Here is an 18,239-nt window from a genome sequence, read left to right as displayed (position 1 = left end):
TCTCTCTCTCTCTTTTTATATATGTACCAAACGTTCTTCATAGATAGACGTATAGATGAATAAATGAATAACAAAATACGTATAAATCATAAGAAAAAGAATATATGAAATGTGTATGTGTGTTTCTTCCTTTATTTATTGTTTTTTTTTTTTTATCCTGTGTATTTCCTTTCTCTCCCCATCACCCTTACCCTCACCCTCTCCCTCTCCCTCTCCCTCTCTCCTCACTAAGCTCTGACGCTGTGGTCTTATCATTTTTTCACCTGCTTTGTGTCCCCCGCTCAACACAGCCAGCCGCGCAACACGCACCTCACCTGACGCCCGCTGACACACTGTTTATGGTGCGAGAAACTGGACGGTGGGTGCTGGTGGTAGTGGTGGTGGTGGTAGTAGTAGTAGTAGTAGTAGTAGTAGTAGTAGTAGTAGTAGTAGTAGTAGTAGTAGTAGTAGTAGTAGTAGTAGTAGTAGAAGGAGAGAGAGAGAGAGAGAGAGAGAGAGAGAGAGAGAGAGAGAGAGAGAGAGAGAGAGAGAGAGAGAGAGAGACAGACAGACAGACAGACAGACAGACAGACAGACAGACAGACAGAGAGAGAGAGAGAGAGAGAGAGACACACACACACACACACACACACACACACACACACACACACACACACACACACACACACACACACACACACACACACACACACACACACACACACACAGAGAGAAAAGAAAGAAAGAGGCGAAGAGGGTCAGAAAAAAATAATAATAAAACAGCAGGAAAGAGGGATGGATAAATGACTTGGGTACATCCACCATCACCACCACCACCACCACCACCACCACTACCACCACCACCACCGTTCCCTTACAGCCTGAGGTGATTTTTACGAGAGTGGCGTGAGAACCGTAAGTCAGCCTTCTGCCGCGCCTTTTGCTTGTGTGGAAGAGGAGGAGGAATAGGAGGAAGAAGAGGAGGAGGAGGAGGAGGAGGAGGAGGAGGAGGAGGAGGAGGAGGAGGAAGCACTGCACCCGTTAGAATATATTGTATGAGCTTCAAATCGTTCCCATGGGTTCCTTAGTGGAGGGGAAGAGGGAGAGGGGAAGGAGGGGAAGAGAAGGAAGGGGATAAGAGGAGGAGAGGAGGGAAGACAGGTGAAGGAGTAAGGAAGGGGGAAGTAATAGGAGAAATGGAATGTATGGGAAGATAAAGGAGGATGGATGGGGGAGGGGTAAAGAAAATGTAGGAGAGGAGAGGAGGAGAATAGGAAGAGGGAGGAGGGAGGGAGGAAGGGAGGAGAGGAGGAGGAGAGAGAAGGGGACGGTGACAAATGAGGAGGAAGTAGCAGTAGGAGGAGGAGGAGGAGGAGGAGGAGGAGGAGGAGGAGGAGGAGGAGGAGGAGGAGGAGGAGGAGGAGGAGAAGGAGAAGGAAGAGGAGGAGGGAGGACTAGAAAGGAGAAGGAGAAGGAAGGAATAAAAAACAGAGGCAGGAGGAGAGAGAGAATTCACAAATTTAGAGGGAGACGAGAGAGAGAGAGAGAATTCACAAATTTACACCCATTACTGCAATAGTTATCCTTGACATGTAGCATAAGGAAAGAAAACGAAGAATGATAAGGGAGGAGTGAGAGGACGAGTGGGAAAAAGAAAATGAAAATGGAAAAATGGTTAGGAGGAGAGGAAGCAGGAAGGGAAAAAGTTAGAAAAAAAAAAGAGTAAAGGAGAAGGAGAAGGAAGAAGTGGATATCTCAAGGAGGAGGGGAGATGAAAGAGTCCGTCAGTGTGTCTAGAGAAAGAGAAAGAGAAGGGGGAAGGGGAAGGGGAAGGGGAGGAAAGGAGGGAACGGAAAGGAAGGAAGAGCAAAGGGCTTCAATGGGAAGGAAGAGGGAGCAAGGTCTGAAAGAAAAGGAGGTGAGAGGCAAGTTTGGGAGAAGAAGGAAGGCCAGAGGGATGAGTTAAAGCAGGAGAGGAGAGGGGAGAGGAAACAGGGGATCTTCATGGAGAGAAGTAAAGAGAGGAGAAGGAGGAAGAGGAGGAAGAGGAGGAGGAAGAGGTGGACGGGGCAGGAAGAGAGGAGAGAAAATGGGAGACGAGGGAGGACTAGAGTTTTGAAGGGTTACGGATGAAGCATAAGCCGTGCCAGGAAAAAGAGGAGAGGAGGCAGCGCAAAAAAGGAAAGGGATCGTAGAGACTTCCAAAACGAACGTGGGGCTGTGTGGGTGGTGGGCTGGCTGGGTGGTGAGCTGGCTGGCTGGGTGGCTGTGTGCGTGGCTGGGTGGCTAGCTGGGTGATGGGGTGCAGGGAGCGAGAGAGCAGAGAGAGCGTGGAGGGCTTGGCTAACTCACTGAAGTATTAGTGGGATTTAGTGGATAACAAATCACGGAGACCTTTCAGTTAGGTGATGGTGGTGGTGGTGTGGAGTGTGTTGGAGTGTTGTTAGGTATACTGCAGATAGAAACGTACTTTGAATCAGTCTTGCAAGGGTTTTCAAGAGTGCTTTCATGATGCTAGTGATAGAAAAACAAGGATTCTATGTTACTAATAGGAATGCATCCATGAGAGTCTATTTAACCCCTTCAGTACTGGGATGCATTCCTACCTTGAGTTTTCGATGTGATTAGACGATTTTATTGACATTAGGAAGGGTGTATGGAGGTCAGAAGATTAACCGCTTCAGTACTGGGACAAATTTTTGCCTTGAGATTTGGGTACGATTAGACGACTGTATTGACATTAGGAAGGGTGTATGAAGATCAGATGATTAATGGCCAAAGTCTTCACTATTCTAATCACCCACATAAGTTTGTGAAGCTCTATAAAATCACCAGACAGACAGCACTGTGAATATGGAAACGTGTCACGGAACTAAAGGGGTTAATGGCCAAAGTCTTCACTATTTCAATCACCCACATAAGTTTTTGAATAGTAAGCAGAAGGAACAGAAAAGCACGTCACGGTACTGAAGGGGTTAATCACTGGTGTGGCCTTTGAAATGTTTTTTAAAGAATATTTTCGTGGTACCAGTGAGAGATCAGGAAGAATTTCAGTGTCAGCTGGAAAAACACACACACAACACCCGGATTAGTCAACGTTGTAGCCTTTGAAAACAGTTGCGGCGTGTCTCTACAAAGCGTGACAGATAATGGATTCTGGGATCAGAGGACTCAACGCTGACAGAAGGAAACAATCACGAGGAAATGATCGTGGCAGGTTGCTCGCTCCACTTCCGATGGTGACTACGCGTACCTCGCTCTCCCTCCCTGATGACGTCCCCAGAGTACCAAGACCTAATAGGATTTGTGTCTGGCTACATCTGCAAGGCAAGGATTTCCGCTCCCGACATAAGATTAAATAATGAAGAGAATGTCACAAAAAATTATCTATTTCAACATTTTTTAAAGACTCTCCCGAACTTTCATCCTTTCTTTTAGGTTTTCCCGGAGGAGATATTTTAATGGAGGCACAGCGCCGCCTCAGCGACTCACCTTGACTACTGTTATTCAATTAAAGTGTGAGTTACGCAGTGTTTTCATTATATACACTTCTGCATGAGGAAAGCACTAATGGAAACACCGTCAGATCATCGCTGTGTCCTTTGAAAATGCTTCTTAATCTCGTCACTTCAAACATTTCGGCATCTCGTCCAACTAATTCTAACGGTCATAGTCAGAAACGCCTTGCTTTCTCACCATGACAATTTTTCAAGTCCCCAAAGACGATTCGCAGGGTTTTCAAGGTGGTTTCCCCGTATGATAAACTAGAAATCTTGCTAATTCATTATCAGAACCATAGAAATACCCTTAAAATCATGAGTATCTTCAACTAGACCCTTTGAAAATAGTCATCGTGAGACAGTAAAGCGTTTCTGAATACCGATCTAAGAGCGACGGAAGTTATTACAGTATCTGAGAATATTTTCAAAATTCTAACGATATTCAAAGGAGAATTCTGCAACACAAATTCAAAGGAGAATTCTGCAACACAAATAGCAAATAAAACAAGCAAGAGAACCCGATAAACCATCTCTACTGCGTCCCTTTCAGAATAGAGCTTGTGACAGAGCAATGTGTCCCGAAACACGTGCTCAAAATCGCCGTCCATCTCTGTATTCACAAATGTGGAGAGAAGAATAAATACTCTCGAGAATCAGATCAATCCTCTTTGTGCCCCTTGAGAGAGAGAGAGAGAGAGAGAGAGAGAGAGAGAGAGAGAGAGAGAGAGAGAGAGAGAGAGAGAGAGAGAGAGAGAGAGAGAGAGAGAGAGAACCAGACAGAGACAAAAAGAGATCAATACACTTCAAAATACCTGCTCAAATTCGCATGTCCTTCCAACACTGGCAGACTCAAGAAAGGGAACGAACAAGTCACCAACACGCAGAAGTAGAAACAATCCAAGTGCAGCGAACGGAAGTACTCGTAAACTCATCTTAAAGCCTAGCAATCTTCAAGGTCCCGATATCTGAGACTCTACCACATATTCTGAAACAATTTAGAACAGCACCTTCACTATTTTCAAAAGGCTCTAGTTGAAGTAATGCGGATTCTTAAGGATATTTCTGTAATTCTAGTGACATGTTAACAAGATTTCTGTATCATCAATAAGAAAATGCTCATTAGAACTCAGCTAATCGTCTCTGTGGCCTTGCAAAATTGTCGCAGTGAGAGGAAAGGCGTTTATACATACACAGTCTCAAACAATTCTGTGCTTCACCTCCACTATATCAAAAGGTTGTATTTAAGTTTACAAGAGTTTTTAAGTTTTTTTTTTTTTTTTACGGTTCTAGATGCAGAGTGACAAGATTTCTACATTATCAACTGAAGAAACACTCTTGAAAATCCCGCTGTGGCCTTGAAAAATAGTAGTGGTGAGACTTTATTTAAACTTACACGAGTTTTTTTAAGATGTTTTTACTGTTCTAGAGGCAGAGTGACAAGATTTCTACATTATTAACCGAAAAACACTTCAAAATCTCGCTTATCATCTCTGTGGCCTTGAAATATAGTCGTGGTGAGAGACCAAAGCGTATCTGTATACGGATCTCTATACTTATCCACATCGAGTGCTCCATCCCGCGGTTATGGATTCACCCCGCCTTCACATCAGTCTCAGGGTTTCTATGAAGTACTCAAGGGAACCTATCGCACGAGTACATCTATTTGACTGTTCATAAATGTGAGACGTGTTGCTTCGTCTAAGGAGAAGAAGAAGAAGAAGAAGAAGAAGAAGAAGAAGAAGAAGAAGAAGAAGAAGAAGAAGAAGAGAAGAAGAAGAAGAAGAAGAAGAAGAAGAAGAAGAAGAAGAAGAAGAAGAAGAAGAATAGATGATGATGATGATGGTGAAGAGACAAAAAGGGAGAAAAAGGAGAAAGAAGAAGAAAAGGAGAAGGAAGAGGAGGATGACAACAAGAAGAAGGTGTAGAGAGAAGCCAGTGAAGAAGAAATAGGCATTATCCTGTAGGTGTTCCCAGAGGAGGAGGAGGAGGAGGAGGAGGAGGAGGAGGAGGAGGAGGAGGAAGTGGAAGAGGAAGAGGAGGAAGAGGAAGAGGAAGAGGAAGAGGAAGAGGAAGAGGAGAAGGAGGAGGAGAAAGAGGAAGAAGATACGGAAATACATTCAGAGACCATTTTACTGGATAAGGCTTGAGACACTTAAAGATCTGAACCACCCCTGTTTCTCTTTTCTCTGTTAGTGCTATGGAAAATACCTTGAGATCTTGCGCCGTAACGTTATACTAAGCATGAAGGGGAAGCCGTAGCAATCAAAGGCTGCCAAAGTAGAGAGTAGCACGGTAACATTCTACAAGAGCTACGTGGCCTGGTGTATGACTCGCGCACTCCCTTCAGTTTATTATTCGTGTTTTAGTATAAAGAACCGAACGTCACAACGAAAAGAGTGGATAAATAGCTATTGGTGATGGGGCTCGCTCGAAAACAATGTAGTTATCGATGGTACACTCAAAAGTTTAGCAGCTTATCTCAGTCATTGTTAACAGACTGCGCAGGAGTCTTGTAGTGCTCAAGGCGTGTTTCTGTAACTCCGGAGATGATTAATAATGTTTCAGCATCAGTAATAGGAAAAAAAAATAACGTACATGAGAAATCAACTATTCATTCCTATGGCCTTTGAAAATCATTCCTAAGAGTCAGGAATATTTAAGAATGCGCTACTGTTTTGTGAAGTTTAACCCTATGAGTACCATGACGCGTTTCCATATTACTCTACTTACTGTTTTGGTGATTTTATACAGCCTCACAAATTCATGTGGGAGATTAAAATAGTGAAAACTGACACCATTAACCTTCTGACCTCCCCAGACCCTTGCTAGTGTCAACAATATGGTCTAATAGCACACAAATTTCAAGATAAAAATGTGTCCTAGTACTGAAGGGGTTACGGGATTATGCACTAGTCATTTCAGTGGATTAGAATAGTGAAGACTGTAGCCATTAACCTTCTGACCTCCACAGACCCTTGCTAGTGTCAACAAAATGGTCTAATAGCACACAAATCTCAAGATAAAAATGTGTCCCAGTATTGAAGGGGTTAAGCTGACACGGAAGGGCAACGCTCCACACCAGTGACCTGCTGTTTGCACACACAGCTGGGATTCACAGAGCGCTTTCCACTAATAATGAGTGCTCCGCCATCAACGTTGCAAGCATGAGGGCAGAATTTGCATTTTCCAATAGAAACTTTGCCTCTTAAATATCCGACATTGGAAAATTTCAAAGGGAATAGAATTTATTTGACCCATCTGAGGACGAATTCAAATCTGCCTGCAAAAATTTCATCCGAATCAGTCTCGTATTCTTAAACGTTTCGGCGTCTGACCTCGGCGACTTTCAACACACTGTAAACTAAATCAACCATCGCTGAAACCTTGGAGAAAAATCCAGATCCCTCGAGGGAATTAAAGGCTAAGAATAAAGTACTCTCTCTCTCTCTCTCTCTCTCTCTCTCTCTCTCTCTCTCTCTCTCTCTCTCTCTCTCTCTCTCTCTCTCTCTCTCTCTCTCTCTCTCTCTCTCTTGTTTACACTCGCTATTAATGCCATTCGTGCTTGTTGAAATATCTCCCTCACAGAACTCACATGAGACACACAGATTCTTAATTGTGTTATACTGAGAGAGAGAGAGAGAGAGAGAGAGAGAGAGAGAGAGAGAGAGAGAGAGAGAGAGAGAGAGAGAGAGAGAGAGAGAGAGAGAGAGAGGACACACACACACACACACACACACACACACACACACACACACACACACACACACACACACACACACACACAGTCCGGTAGCTCAGTGGTTAGAGCGCTGGCTTCACAAGCCAGAGGACCGGGGTTCGATTCCCCGGCCGGGTGGAGGTATTTGGGTGTGTCTCCTTTCACGTGTAGCCTCTGTTCACCTAGCAGTGAGTAGGTACTGGATGTAAATCGAAGAGTTGTGACCTTGTTGTCCCGGTGTGTGGTGTGTGCCTGGTCTCAGGCCTATCCGAAGATCGGAAATAATGAGCTCTGAGGTCGTTCCGTAGGCTAACGTCTGGCTGTCTCGTCAGAGACTGCAGCAGATCAAACAGTGAAACAAACAGTGAAACAAACAGTGAAACACACACACACACACACACACACACACACACACACACACACAAATGGGCAAGTCTCTTAATGTGTGGTCCCTGTTCACCTAGCAATAAATAGGTACGGGATGTAACTCGAGGGGTTGTGGCTTCGCTTTCCCGGTGTGTGGAGTGTGTTGTGGTCTCAGTCCTACCCGAAGATCGGTCTATGAGCTCTGAGCTCGCTCCGTAATGGGGAAAACTGGCTGGGTGACCAGCAGACAACCGAGGTGAGGTGAATCACACACACCACGTAGTGTAGTGGTTAGCACGCTCGACTCACAATCGAGAGGCCTGGTTCGAGTCCCGGAAAGCGGTGAGGCAAATGGGCAAGCCTCTTAATGTGTGGCCCCTGTTCACCTAGCAGTAAATAGGTACGGGATGTAACTCGATGGGTTGTGGCCTTGCTTTCCTGATGTGTGTTGTGTGTGATGTGGTCTCAGTCCTACCCGAAGATCACTCTATGAGCTCTGAGCTCGCTCCATAATGGGGAAGACTGGCTGGGTGACCAGCAGGCCACCGAGGTGAATTACACGCACACACACCGTGAAGTGTAATGGTTAGCACGCTCGACTCACAATCGAGAGGGTCCGGGTTCGAGTCCCGGAAAGCGGCGAGGCAAATGGGCAAGCCTATATGTGTGGCCCCTGTTCACCTAGCAGTAAATAGGTAAGGGATGTAACTCGCGGGGTTGTGGCCTCGCTTTCCCGGTGGATGGAGTGTGGTGTGGTCTCAGTCCTACCTGATGTTACCAATATTTAAGTCAAATGTTTGTTTGTTTTTGTTTTTTGGAGCTCTTGTGCTGAAGTTTCAGTATAGTGATCTAATGATTAACAAAATTGTGGATTACAATACTTGCTTGCTGTGGATATTATGTGATGTGAATTTATGCTTTTGTATATTTATGATTATTTTGTGGTCACCAAATTTATCTATCTATCTATCTATTGGTCACTACGAGCTCTGAGCTCTTTCCGTAAGGGAAAGACTGGCTGGGTGACCAGCAGACGACCGTGGTGAATAAAACACACACACACACACACACACACACACACACACACACACACACACACACACACACACACACACACACACACACACACACACACACACACACACACACACACACACACACACACACACACACACACACACACACACACATTCCCCCACCAACTATCAGACATCCTCTGCAAAAATTGTTCCATAACTAAATGACAGTGGCAGTATTACCGAAGCTTTACTTCTTCACTTCCTCCCGCCGCGATGCGAGATCCAGCACGATAAAAACACTCGACGCTTTCATGTCTGCCAGTAAAACGGAGTAGCCCTAATGCACTGCACGGTTTTTGACTCTGCCTTTTGACATTTTGCAGTTATCTTTTTCTTCATCCATTTATTTTTCTCCTTTCTTTTTTAAGTTTCTGTTTGAAGAATGCGTAATTTTCCACCAGTGTAGGCACGAGTCTAATTGAGCCAGAGATCTGGATGTGTTGGAAGGAAGGGAAGACCTGGATGTATGTATGTATGTGTGTGTGTGTGTGTGTGTGTGTGTGTGTGTGTGTGTGTGTGTGTGTGTGTGTGTGTGTGTGTGTGTGTCCCTCCCTCTCCTCCCTCTCCCCTCTTCCTCTCTCCCTCTCCCTCTCTCTCTCTCTCTCTCTCTCTCTCTCTCTCTCTCTCTCTCTCTCTCTCTCTCTCTCCAGTGTAATACAATTAAGAATCTTTGTGTCACTCGTGAGTTTTGCGAAGGACTTATTTCCACAAACATGAGTGGCATTAATGGCGAGTGTAAACAAGAGAGAGAGAGAGAGAGAGAGAGAGAGAGAGAGAGAGAGAGAGAGAGAGAGAGAGAGAGGGGAGAGACCTCAAAGTGGTTCACGTATGGACGCTCTTTCATTAATTAATCCTCCTCCTCCTCCTCCTCCTCCTCCTCCTCCTTCTCCTTCTCCTCCTCCTCCTCCTCCTCCTCCTCCTCCTCCTCCTCCTCCTCCTCCCCTCCTCCTCCTTTTTTTCCTCTACCTTCTATTCGCTGTCCTCTACAGTTCTTAGTCTGAGTAACACGTAGGAAGAAGATAATATTACATTTCCTCTCTTCCTATTCCTCCTGATTTTTTCCCCTTTTTTCACTAGTTCTCTTTCTTCTCTTTCTCTTTTCCTCTTTCTCTTTCTTCTACTTCTCTATTTGTGTTTCTTTGTCCCGTTTCCTCCTCTTCCTACTACTTCTACTACTACTACTACTACTACTACTACTACTACTACTACTACTACTACTACTACTACTACTACTACTACTACTGTTACTACTTCCACCTCCTCCTCCTCCTCCTCCTCCTCCTCCTCCTCCTCCTCCTCCTCCTCCTCCTCCTACTACTACTACTACTACTACTACTACTACTATTATTACTACTAAGAATAATAATATTTATACTACCAATACTATTACTTCTACTTCTACTACTTACTACTACTGCTGCTGCTGCTTCTACTATTACTACCATTACTACTACTGCTACCACTACTATTACTACTTACAACTATTACTACTACTACTTCTCCTATCTATCTATCTATGAAATACCAAACAGTAGGGAGAAATTTTCCTTCTGTTTTCTTATTTATTTTTTCTGTGGAAAAGGAAGCAACAATATAAATGTTCTGGCGGAAGGGCAAAAAAATGTTATAGATGTGTTCGTGTTTCCTGTCCACGCATGTACATTTGTTACGCTTCATCCTGTACTCTCTCTCTCTCTCTCTCTCTCTCTCTCTCTCTCTCTCTCATTACAATTTCCTTCTCGTCTTCCCGTTCGTTTTTTTCCTCCCGATTACCATCACCTTTTCTTCTTCTTCTTCTTCTTCTTCTTCTTCTTCTTCTTCTTCTTCTTCTTCTTCTTCCTTCTCCTCCTCCTCCTCCTTCCCACCATCTCACTATCACTCCTGCTTCCTTTCCTCTTCCTCTTCCTCTTCCTCTTCCTCATCATCATCAGCATCGCCATCTTCCAACATCACATTATCATTTCTCCTCTTCCTCCTCATCCTCTCCTCCTCCTCCTCCTCCTCCTCCTCCTCCTCCTCCTCCTCCTCCTCCTCCTCCTCCTCCTCCTCCTCCTCATTATCATCATCATCATCATCATTGTGAAACATTAAACGATCTCTTTTCTTCTTCATTTTCTCTTACTTTTCTTCCTCTTCCTCCTCGATATCCACCACTTTCTTCCCTCATTCTTCTTCTTCCTCCTCCTCCTCCTCCTCCTCCTCCTCCTCCTCCTCCTCCTCCTCCTCCTACTCTTTCGTCCATGCTATCCTATTTCCCTTACAATCAGCCCTGTAACAAATAACAGCCTTGCTACTTTCCTTTTCCATGTGTTTGCCTACTCCTCTTTCTTCTCGTCCTTTTCCTCCGCCTCCTCCTCCTTCCTCCAAGTCCCAACCGTCCTCCCCCCTTCACCGCCTCCGTCAGCCTCTCTCACCGGCGTCTTTTTTTCTCTCCCGCAGTGGGCAGGACGGAGCTCAGATGTTCACGTATTGACTACTTCCCCTCTGAGACGTACACTCCAGATCCTTCAGACGCCACGGCGGCCATTCCCTGTGAGTACTGAGTGTGTTGGGTAGTAGTAGTAGTAGTAGTAGTAGTAGTAGTAGTAGTAGTAGTAGTAGTAGTAGTAGTAGTAGTAGTAGTAGTAAGAGCAGCAAAATAACAGCAGTAGCAAAAGAACCACGACTACCAACAACTATCATCTCCCCTTGACTGCAACATCGCTTCCAGCAAAGCCAAACAAAACAAAAACAGAAAAAATAGATAAATAAAACAAATAATCATAATACATACATACATACATGCATACATACAACACAGAGCCTGGAAGAGAAACAGCAACCAAAACTCAAAAATATGAAAACCACACATTACAATTTCCAATACGCTAACCCTTCCTTACACTGCCTCGCCTCTCCAGCTTCACCCACTAAACAAGCATCATTCCAAATATACAAAAGCCTTCCTACTTCCTTAATCAGCTAATGGTCCGAAAGGTGCCTGGGATAGTTGCAGCAATAATGGCCACTTGCATCCCTTCCCTCTCCCTCTCTAGCTCTCCGTCTCTCCCTCCCACCGGCTGCGTGATAGCCAGCTAATAGCACACTGTCTGGATGGGTGGGCGGGCAAGAGTACAGGATGATCAGAGTCTGGTGTGGACGGCCTGTTTGCAAAGTGGTGCTACATTAACTGTCTTGTGTAATATTGGCCTTCCTTCGCTGAGACGGGGAAAAGGAGAGAGAGAGAGAGAGAGAGAGAGAGAGAGAGAGAGAGAGAGAGAGAGAGAGAGAGAGAGAGAGAGAGAGAGAGAGAGAGAGAGAGAGAGAGAGAGAGAGAGAGAGAGAGAGAGAGAGAGAGAGAGAGAGAGAGAGAGAGTAATGAAGCCCTATTTTTTTCTATTATCCTACTTAAAGGCTATCCCATTAGTGTGTGTGTGTGTGTGTGTGTGTGTGTGTGTGTGTGTGTGTGTGTGTGTGTGTGTGTGTGTGTGTGTGTGTGTGTGTGTGTGTGTGTGTGTGTGTGTGTGTGTGTGTGTGTGTGTGTCCGTCCCTCTGGTGAATACAATAGTTTTCTCCTCCACTCATCTTCCTTTCCTCACTTCGCCTCTCGTTAAACTGAGTGTGTGTGTGTGTGTGTGTGTGTGTGTGTGTGTGTGTGTGTGTGTGTGTGTGTGTGTGTGTGTGTGTGTGTGTGTGTGTGTGTGTGTGTGTGTGTGTGTGTGTGTGTGTGTGTGTGTGTGTAATGGGTTGGTTCACTTCCTCAGCATCAATATATATCTTTTCGTCTACCCTTCCTCTGAAAATATTTTAGTTGGAATCCAAGGTACACGCTCTCTCTCTCTCTCTCTCTCTCTCTCTCTCTCTCTCTCTCTCTCTCTCTCTCTCTCTCTCTCTCGTCGTTTCCCAAGTCCTTGAGATTATAATCTTCTGCGACGTCGATACAAAGACTTATAATTAATGACTTCCAACATAAGCTCGAGCAAAAACAAAGGTAAAAAGAGGAAACTGTGAGTTACATAGACTCGGAACCAAGAAATACACAAGATAGTGATCATCATAGAGGAAGAACACAAGTAATAACGTACCGGTGTGCTGAATGTGGAAACTTTAACTGCGCGTCTAGATTTTTTAAGGGGTCTTCACGCGAACCTCCACGGCGGATCTTGATAAACAAAGGAAAAATGGTACAAAGACATGAACGTTCTCTCTGTCTCTGTCTTCCATCCGCTACTAGCTCAGCAGGGATCCCAGTTTGCACTTTTACACTGGATACAAGTTTGATCCCAGGAAATAATAAACTACTGTGCGTTGTAATATGCACTCAGGAACCTTCTCTCTGTGTCTCTGTCTTCCATCCGCTACTAGGTCAGCAGGGATCCCAGTGGTACTACATCTGCACTTTTTCACTGGGTACAATTTTGATCCCAGGGAATAACAAACCACTACTGTGCAATACATGGCGTTGAAGTATGCAATCTGATCACACAATGTTTTTTTTTTGGGGGGAAGTGTGTTCTTTTTTTTCAGTTTTCTCATTTCAGTGCGCAAAACATTTATCTAAGTCACGGGGTGGGCAAACTTTTCTGTGTTATGACCACATTAAAAAAAAAAAAAATCACAATCTTATGGAGCCGCATATTAATATAGGAAGGAAGGAAGGAAGGAAGGAAGAAAGAAGAAAGAAAGAAAGAAAGAAAGAAAGAAGAAAGGAAGGAAGGAAGGAAGGAAGGAAGGAAGGAAGGAAGGAAGGAAGGAAGGAAGGAAGGATTATTTATTCTTCTTATCGCTTAAAGGTCCGGATCGTTAAGAATATAAAAAAAACTTTAAACATTTTGCGATTAAGAATTTTCCTCTAAGATTATAGAATGTCCCATCATGAAAAGTAGGAGAATAATATTGATGTAAGAGTATATTATCAAGGGATGAAGTGTGTTTTTAGTGTTTTAACCTCTTCAATACTGGGACGCATCTTTACCACGAGTCTTGTGTACGATAAGACGATTTTATGTACATTAGGAAGGGCTTATGGGGGTTGGAATTGATATGAAAGTATGTTATCAAGGAATGAAGTGTGTTTTTAGTGTTTTAACCTTTTCAGTACTGGGACGCATCTTTACCACTAGTTTGTGTTCGATAAGACCATTTTAGGTACATTTGGAAGGGTTTACGGAGGTCGGAAGATTAATGCACAGAGTCTTCACAATCTAAATCCCCACGTAAGTTACTGACGCTGAGTAAAGTCACCAAATAATAACCAAAATGAATATGAGAACGCATCATGGTACGGAAGAGGCTAATATCTTTTACAAGCGAATCTTTTTTAAACTGTTATGCATCTACGTAGCAGTCTGTTGCGTTAAGTAAGTGCTAGTGGCCTTTGAGTAGTCGGGGATTGTAGATTAGAGAGGGACTTAACTATTGTTGTGTCCCTGTTCCAACTGACAGCTTTATTAACGCCTTCAGTACCATGACGAGTTTCCATAATCATTCTGCTTAGTATCTGGTGATTTTATACAGCTTCAGAAACTTATAGGGGGATATAAAATAGTGAAAACTGTGGTCATTAATCTTCTGACCCTTTCTAGTGTCAATAAAATGGTCTAATCGTACACAATTCTTAAGGTAAAAATGTGTCCCAATATTGAAGAAGATTAAGATTTCTCAACACAAGGGTTTGGTTACTAAGAGCTCCGAACAGTTCTGAGGCTGGCATTCACATCTGAGACAATTCAAGCTTTTTTATACAAGAAACACAGTCCTAAGAACTCAAAAAAAAAAAAAAAGAATTATCGACATACATGCAACTGTTCTTCTTTAACCCTTTCTTTACCATGCTGCGTTTCCGTTCTGCTCACTATTTGGCGATTTTATACAGTTTCAGAAACTTATGTGGGGATATAAAATAGTGAAGACTGTGGCCATTAATCTTTTGACCTCTTTATAGACCCTTCTTAACGCAAATAAAATTGTCTAATCACTCCCAAAAATCAAGGTAAAAGAGTGTTGAAGTGGTTAATTAATGATACTAAACCACTGTCAAACAAAAACGAATGTCATGAACACTAATATACCATTTCACATACCAACTCATCCCAGTCTTTCTTTCTACCAGTCACTCATCCATACCATCTAACCTTCAATCTGTACACCACAACCTGCACACTAAAATCGCACTAACTTAGACCCGTATTCAGAAACGCTTCGCTCTCTCACCACGGCTATTTTTCCAAACCCACAGAGATGACTAGAGGAATTTTCAAAAGTGTTTCTCCAGTTAATAATATAGAAATCTTATCACTCTGCCTCTAGAACTTTAAAAACACCTTAAAAAACTCGTGTAAATTTATATAAAGCCTTTCGCAATAGTAAAGGTGAAGCACAGAAGTGTTTGGGAATACGAGTCTAACATTTTCACGCCAAAACGGTCTGACAGTTAATTAGAGCCGTGGAAAACCTCGCCACCAACGCCCATTCACACAGCATCCCCGACGTGTAGTTTTGGGATCAGTTAAATGACTTCGACTGCCACCTTCTCGCGTCGCTGGCCCTTATTCAGAAACGCCTTGCTCTCTCACCACGATTATTTTTCAAAGCCACAGGGATGAATAGCAGGATTTCCATGAGTGTTTCTCCAGTCAATAATGTAAATATCTTGTCACTTTGCCACTAGAACCGTAAAAAACACCTTCGAAACGCATGTGCATCAAGATTTCTAGTTTATTAAAAGAGAAACTGTCTTAAAAACCGGGCTAATTGTTTATGTGGCCTTGGAAAAATGTCGTAGTGAGACGGGAAGGCGTTTCTGAAATAAGAGTGTAACGTGAACCAGTGAGAAAGAGCAGGAGGGGAACCATGTTGAACTGAGGACACGGTATTGTACTTTCTAAGCCATTATTGTCACCGGCACTGAACAACCTCACTTTAGAATATCCGTGTACATCCGTCTACTCAACAAATGGACCATCAAAGAAAACGGAGATCTTTAGATGAGGCAGGAAAAGGAAAACGAAGAAAATTTTCACCCGCAACTTAAAAGAAAATCATAAACCACAGTCAAGAAAGAATCTGTGTTTAATATAAGAGTGTTTTAATATCCAGCGTATAAGAATGTGTAATATGCGCTGCGTGTTTGCCTCTCAGTGCCTTGGCATTGTGTAGGCATCAAAATGGCACGCCGTTAGTAGGATGGTGTGGGGGGAAAAAGATAAATAGATGAGTTACCCATTAAACCTACGCGAGAGAGAGAGAGAGAGAGAGAGAGAGAGAGAGAGAGAGAGAGAGAGAGAGAGAGAGAGAGAGAGAGAGAGTACAAAGTTTCAGAACATACCAGTGAAAGAGATGAGAGAAAAGGGATACTAGTTAAACTCTTGCATTAGTTAGAACAGAAGAGCGGTGTGTGCGCCTACAAACCAAAACTTCACTGAGGCTACGGGAACTCATCTATGCAGGAAACGAGTAAAGAAGAGCAGTAACCAGGGAAATAACAATGGCAGATAGGAAATGGATGTAGCAATGAGGGACTGAAAGGGCTAAAGGCAGTAACTTAAAGAAGAAGGAGATGACAGAGTGAAAAGATTCTTACTGAAAGTGTAGCTGAGTGTAAAATAATGTTCACCTTTTATTATGAGTGCTCTTAACTCCTTCATTACTGGGATGCGTTTTTATAGTGAGTTTTGGGTATGATTAGACCATCTTACTGACATCAGGAAGAGTCTATGGAGGTCAGAAGATTAATGGCCAAAGTCTCCACTATTACAACCCCCTCCACATAAGTTTCTATATAAAATCACCAAATAGTAAGTAGGAAAAATATGAAAACGTGTCATGGTACTGAAGGGGTTAACAGTGTGCCCGTGTACTGTACCGTGCTGTACCGTGCTGTCTTTTCCTGTCAGAATATTACAAGGACTATATTTGCATACTCGCTTCGACGTTACCGAAAGAAAAAAAGGAAACATACATCACCAATAACGGGAAAAATGGCAAGGTGATTCACTGTGTGTGTGTGTGTGTGTGTGTGTGTGTGTGTGTGTGTGTGTGTGTGTGTGTGTGTGTGTGTGTGTGTGTGTGTGTGTGTGTGTGTGTGTGTGTGTGTGTGTGTGTGTGTGTGTGTGTGTGTGCGCGCGTGCAGTCCATTCCCCTCATACCCTTTGTCTTTTGTTGCTCGGTACAATTTGGTCAGCAATTGATGTTTTACGGTCTTTTCATTGTCAGTGTTGCAATAACATGTGGAGCCGCGTCCATTCATGCGGCCCCAGCGATGCCTGTGCGCCGGTAAAATATCCCAATGTAAAATTCATATACATCTATTTATTTACCTATCTATATTTATCTATCTATCTGTTTGTATATGCGTCTGTCCACCAATCCATCTATTTATCTATCATCCTATTTATTTACTATTCATTTATCAACCTGGACTTCTGCCTTTGTCTGTGTTGATCTATTTATTCATTTATCCATCTGTCCCTCTCTGTCTTTGTCAACGAGTCTGCTGCTTATCTATTTATTTGTCTTTCTTATGGAGAGAGAGAGAGAGAGAGAGAGAGAGAGAGAGAGAGAGAGAGAGAGAGAGAGAGAGAGAGAGAGAGAGAGAGAGAGAGAGAGAGAGCTTGCCAGACATATACTTCTATTCATCACGAAAACAGATAGACAAAAAAAAATAGTATAAGCAACTGTATATATTTTCTTCACCATACACACACACACACACACACACACACACACACACACACACACACACACACACACACACACACACAGGAAACATGACGTATTTTCCTATATCACCATCACTTTTCTGTTACTCTTTTCATCCAGTGAGGCATCGCAAAGTATATTACATCAGCTAAAAATATAGTAGGCTTCAACACAATCCCCCGGGGCCCTGTAACGCCACCGCCCTCCGCCTCCCCCTGGGCACATTAATCTAAACCACCACCTAACTTTTCCCTGTATTTGTGAGGCAGCTGTGGTGAAATAGGGCCACCACATCTTTCTCCTCGTGCCGTTTCAAGCTCCTGGTTACTCGTTACTGGTTAAGCCACACGTATCACTGACTTCCTTTTAGTTACCTCTTCGTAGTGTTTTCTTCACAGGTTCAGTTGCTTGTATTCAAATGTTACACCTCAAAAAGTTCTTATCCTCGGTTGTTGTGTTCTTTTATTACTATTTCAGGTGGTTCTCTTTGAGGATTGGCATCTTTAGTGGATCTTTGTTACCTTTCCTTCACCGTTTCCTTTGCTCGCTCTTGTTTTTTTTTTTTTATATTTCGTTTCCGTTTTATATATATATATATATATATATATATATATATATATATATATATATATATATATGGGTTTTTCACGGGAATTTATGGGCTAAAGGGGATACCTTCTTGGGGTACCTCCTATCTCAAAGCCCACCCGCTAAGAAACCGTTGCCCCGAGTGAGGAAGCCCAACCTACACTCAGACTGTGAACAGGATTCGAACCCGTGCGTTTGGAGACCCCGCAGACCCCAAAGCCCGCATGGTTCCACTGTACCACGGCGGCACTTTTTTGCCTTTTCTTCGTTGCCATGACAACACACAGACATGAGCATCTTCAAGCGGAGCAACGGTTCTTTTTTGGAGTT

The 18,239-nt window shown here is 43.4% G+C and overlaps 1 protein-coding gene across 1 annotated transcript in view; it reads left to right on the top strand.

The window, feature by feature from the left end:
* The window catches only part of LOC123520573 (voltage-dependent calcium channel gamma-4 subunit-like), a 47,340-nt gene that overhangs the window by 6,921 nt on the left and 22,180 nt on the right, over positions 1-18,239 (top strand). Inside the window, exon 2 of the mRNA XM_045282959.1 lies at positions 11,082-11,174. Within this exon, the coding sequence (XP_045138894.1) occupies positions 11,082-11,174 (93 nt within the window). The remainder of the gene's footprint in view (positions 1-11,081; positions 11,175-18,239) is intronic.

Source organism: Portunus trituberculatus, chromosome 47 (assembly GCF_017591435.1).
Source record: "Portunus trituberculatus isolate SZX2019 chromosome 47, ASM1759143v1, whole genome shotgun sequence".
In the NCBI taxonomy this organism is placed as follows: domain Eukaryota; kingdom Metazoa; phylum Arthropoda; class Malacostraca; order Decapoda; family Portunidae; genus Portunus; species Portunus trituberculatus.
The sequence above is the reverse complement of the archived record's forward strand: the minus strand, read 5'-3'. Positions and strand labels throughout refer to the sequence as shown.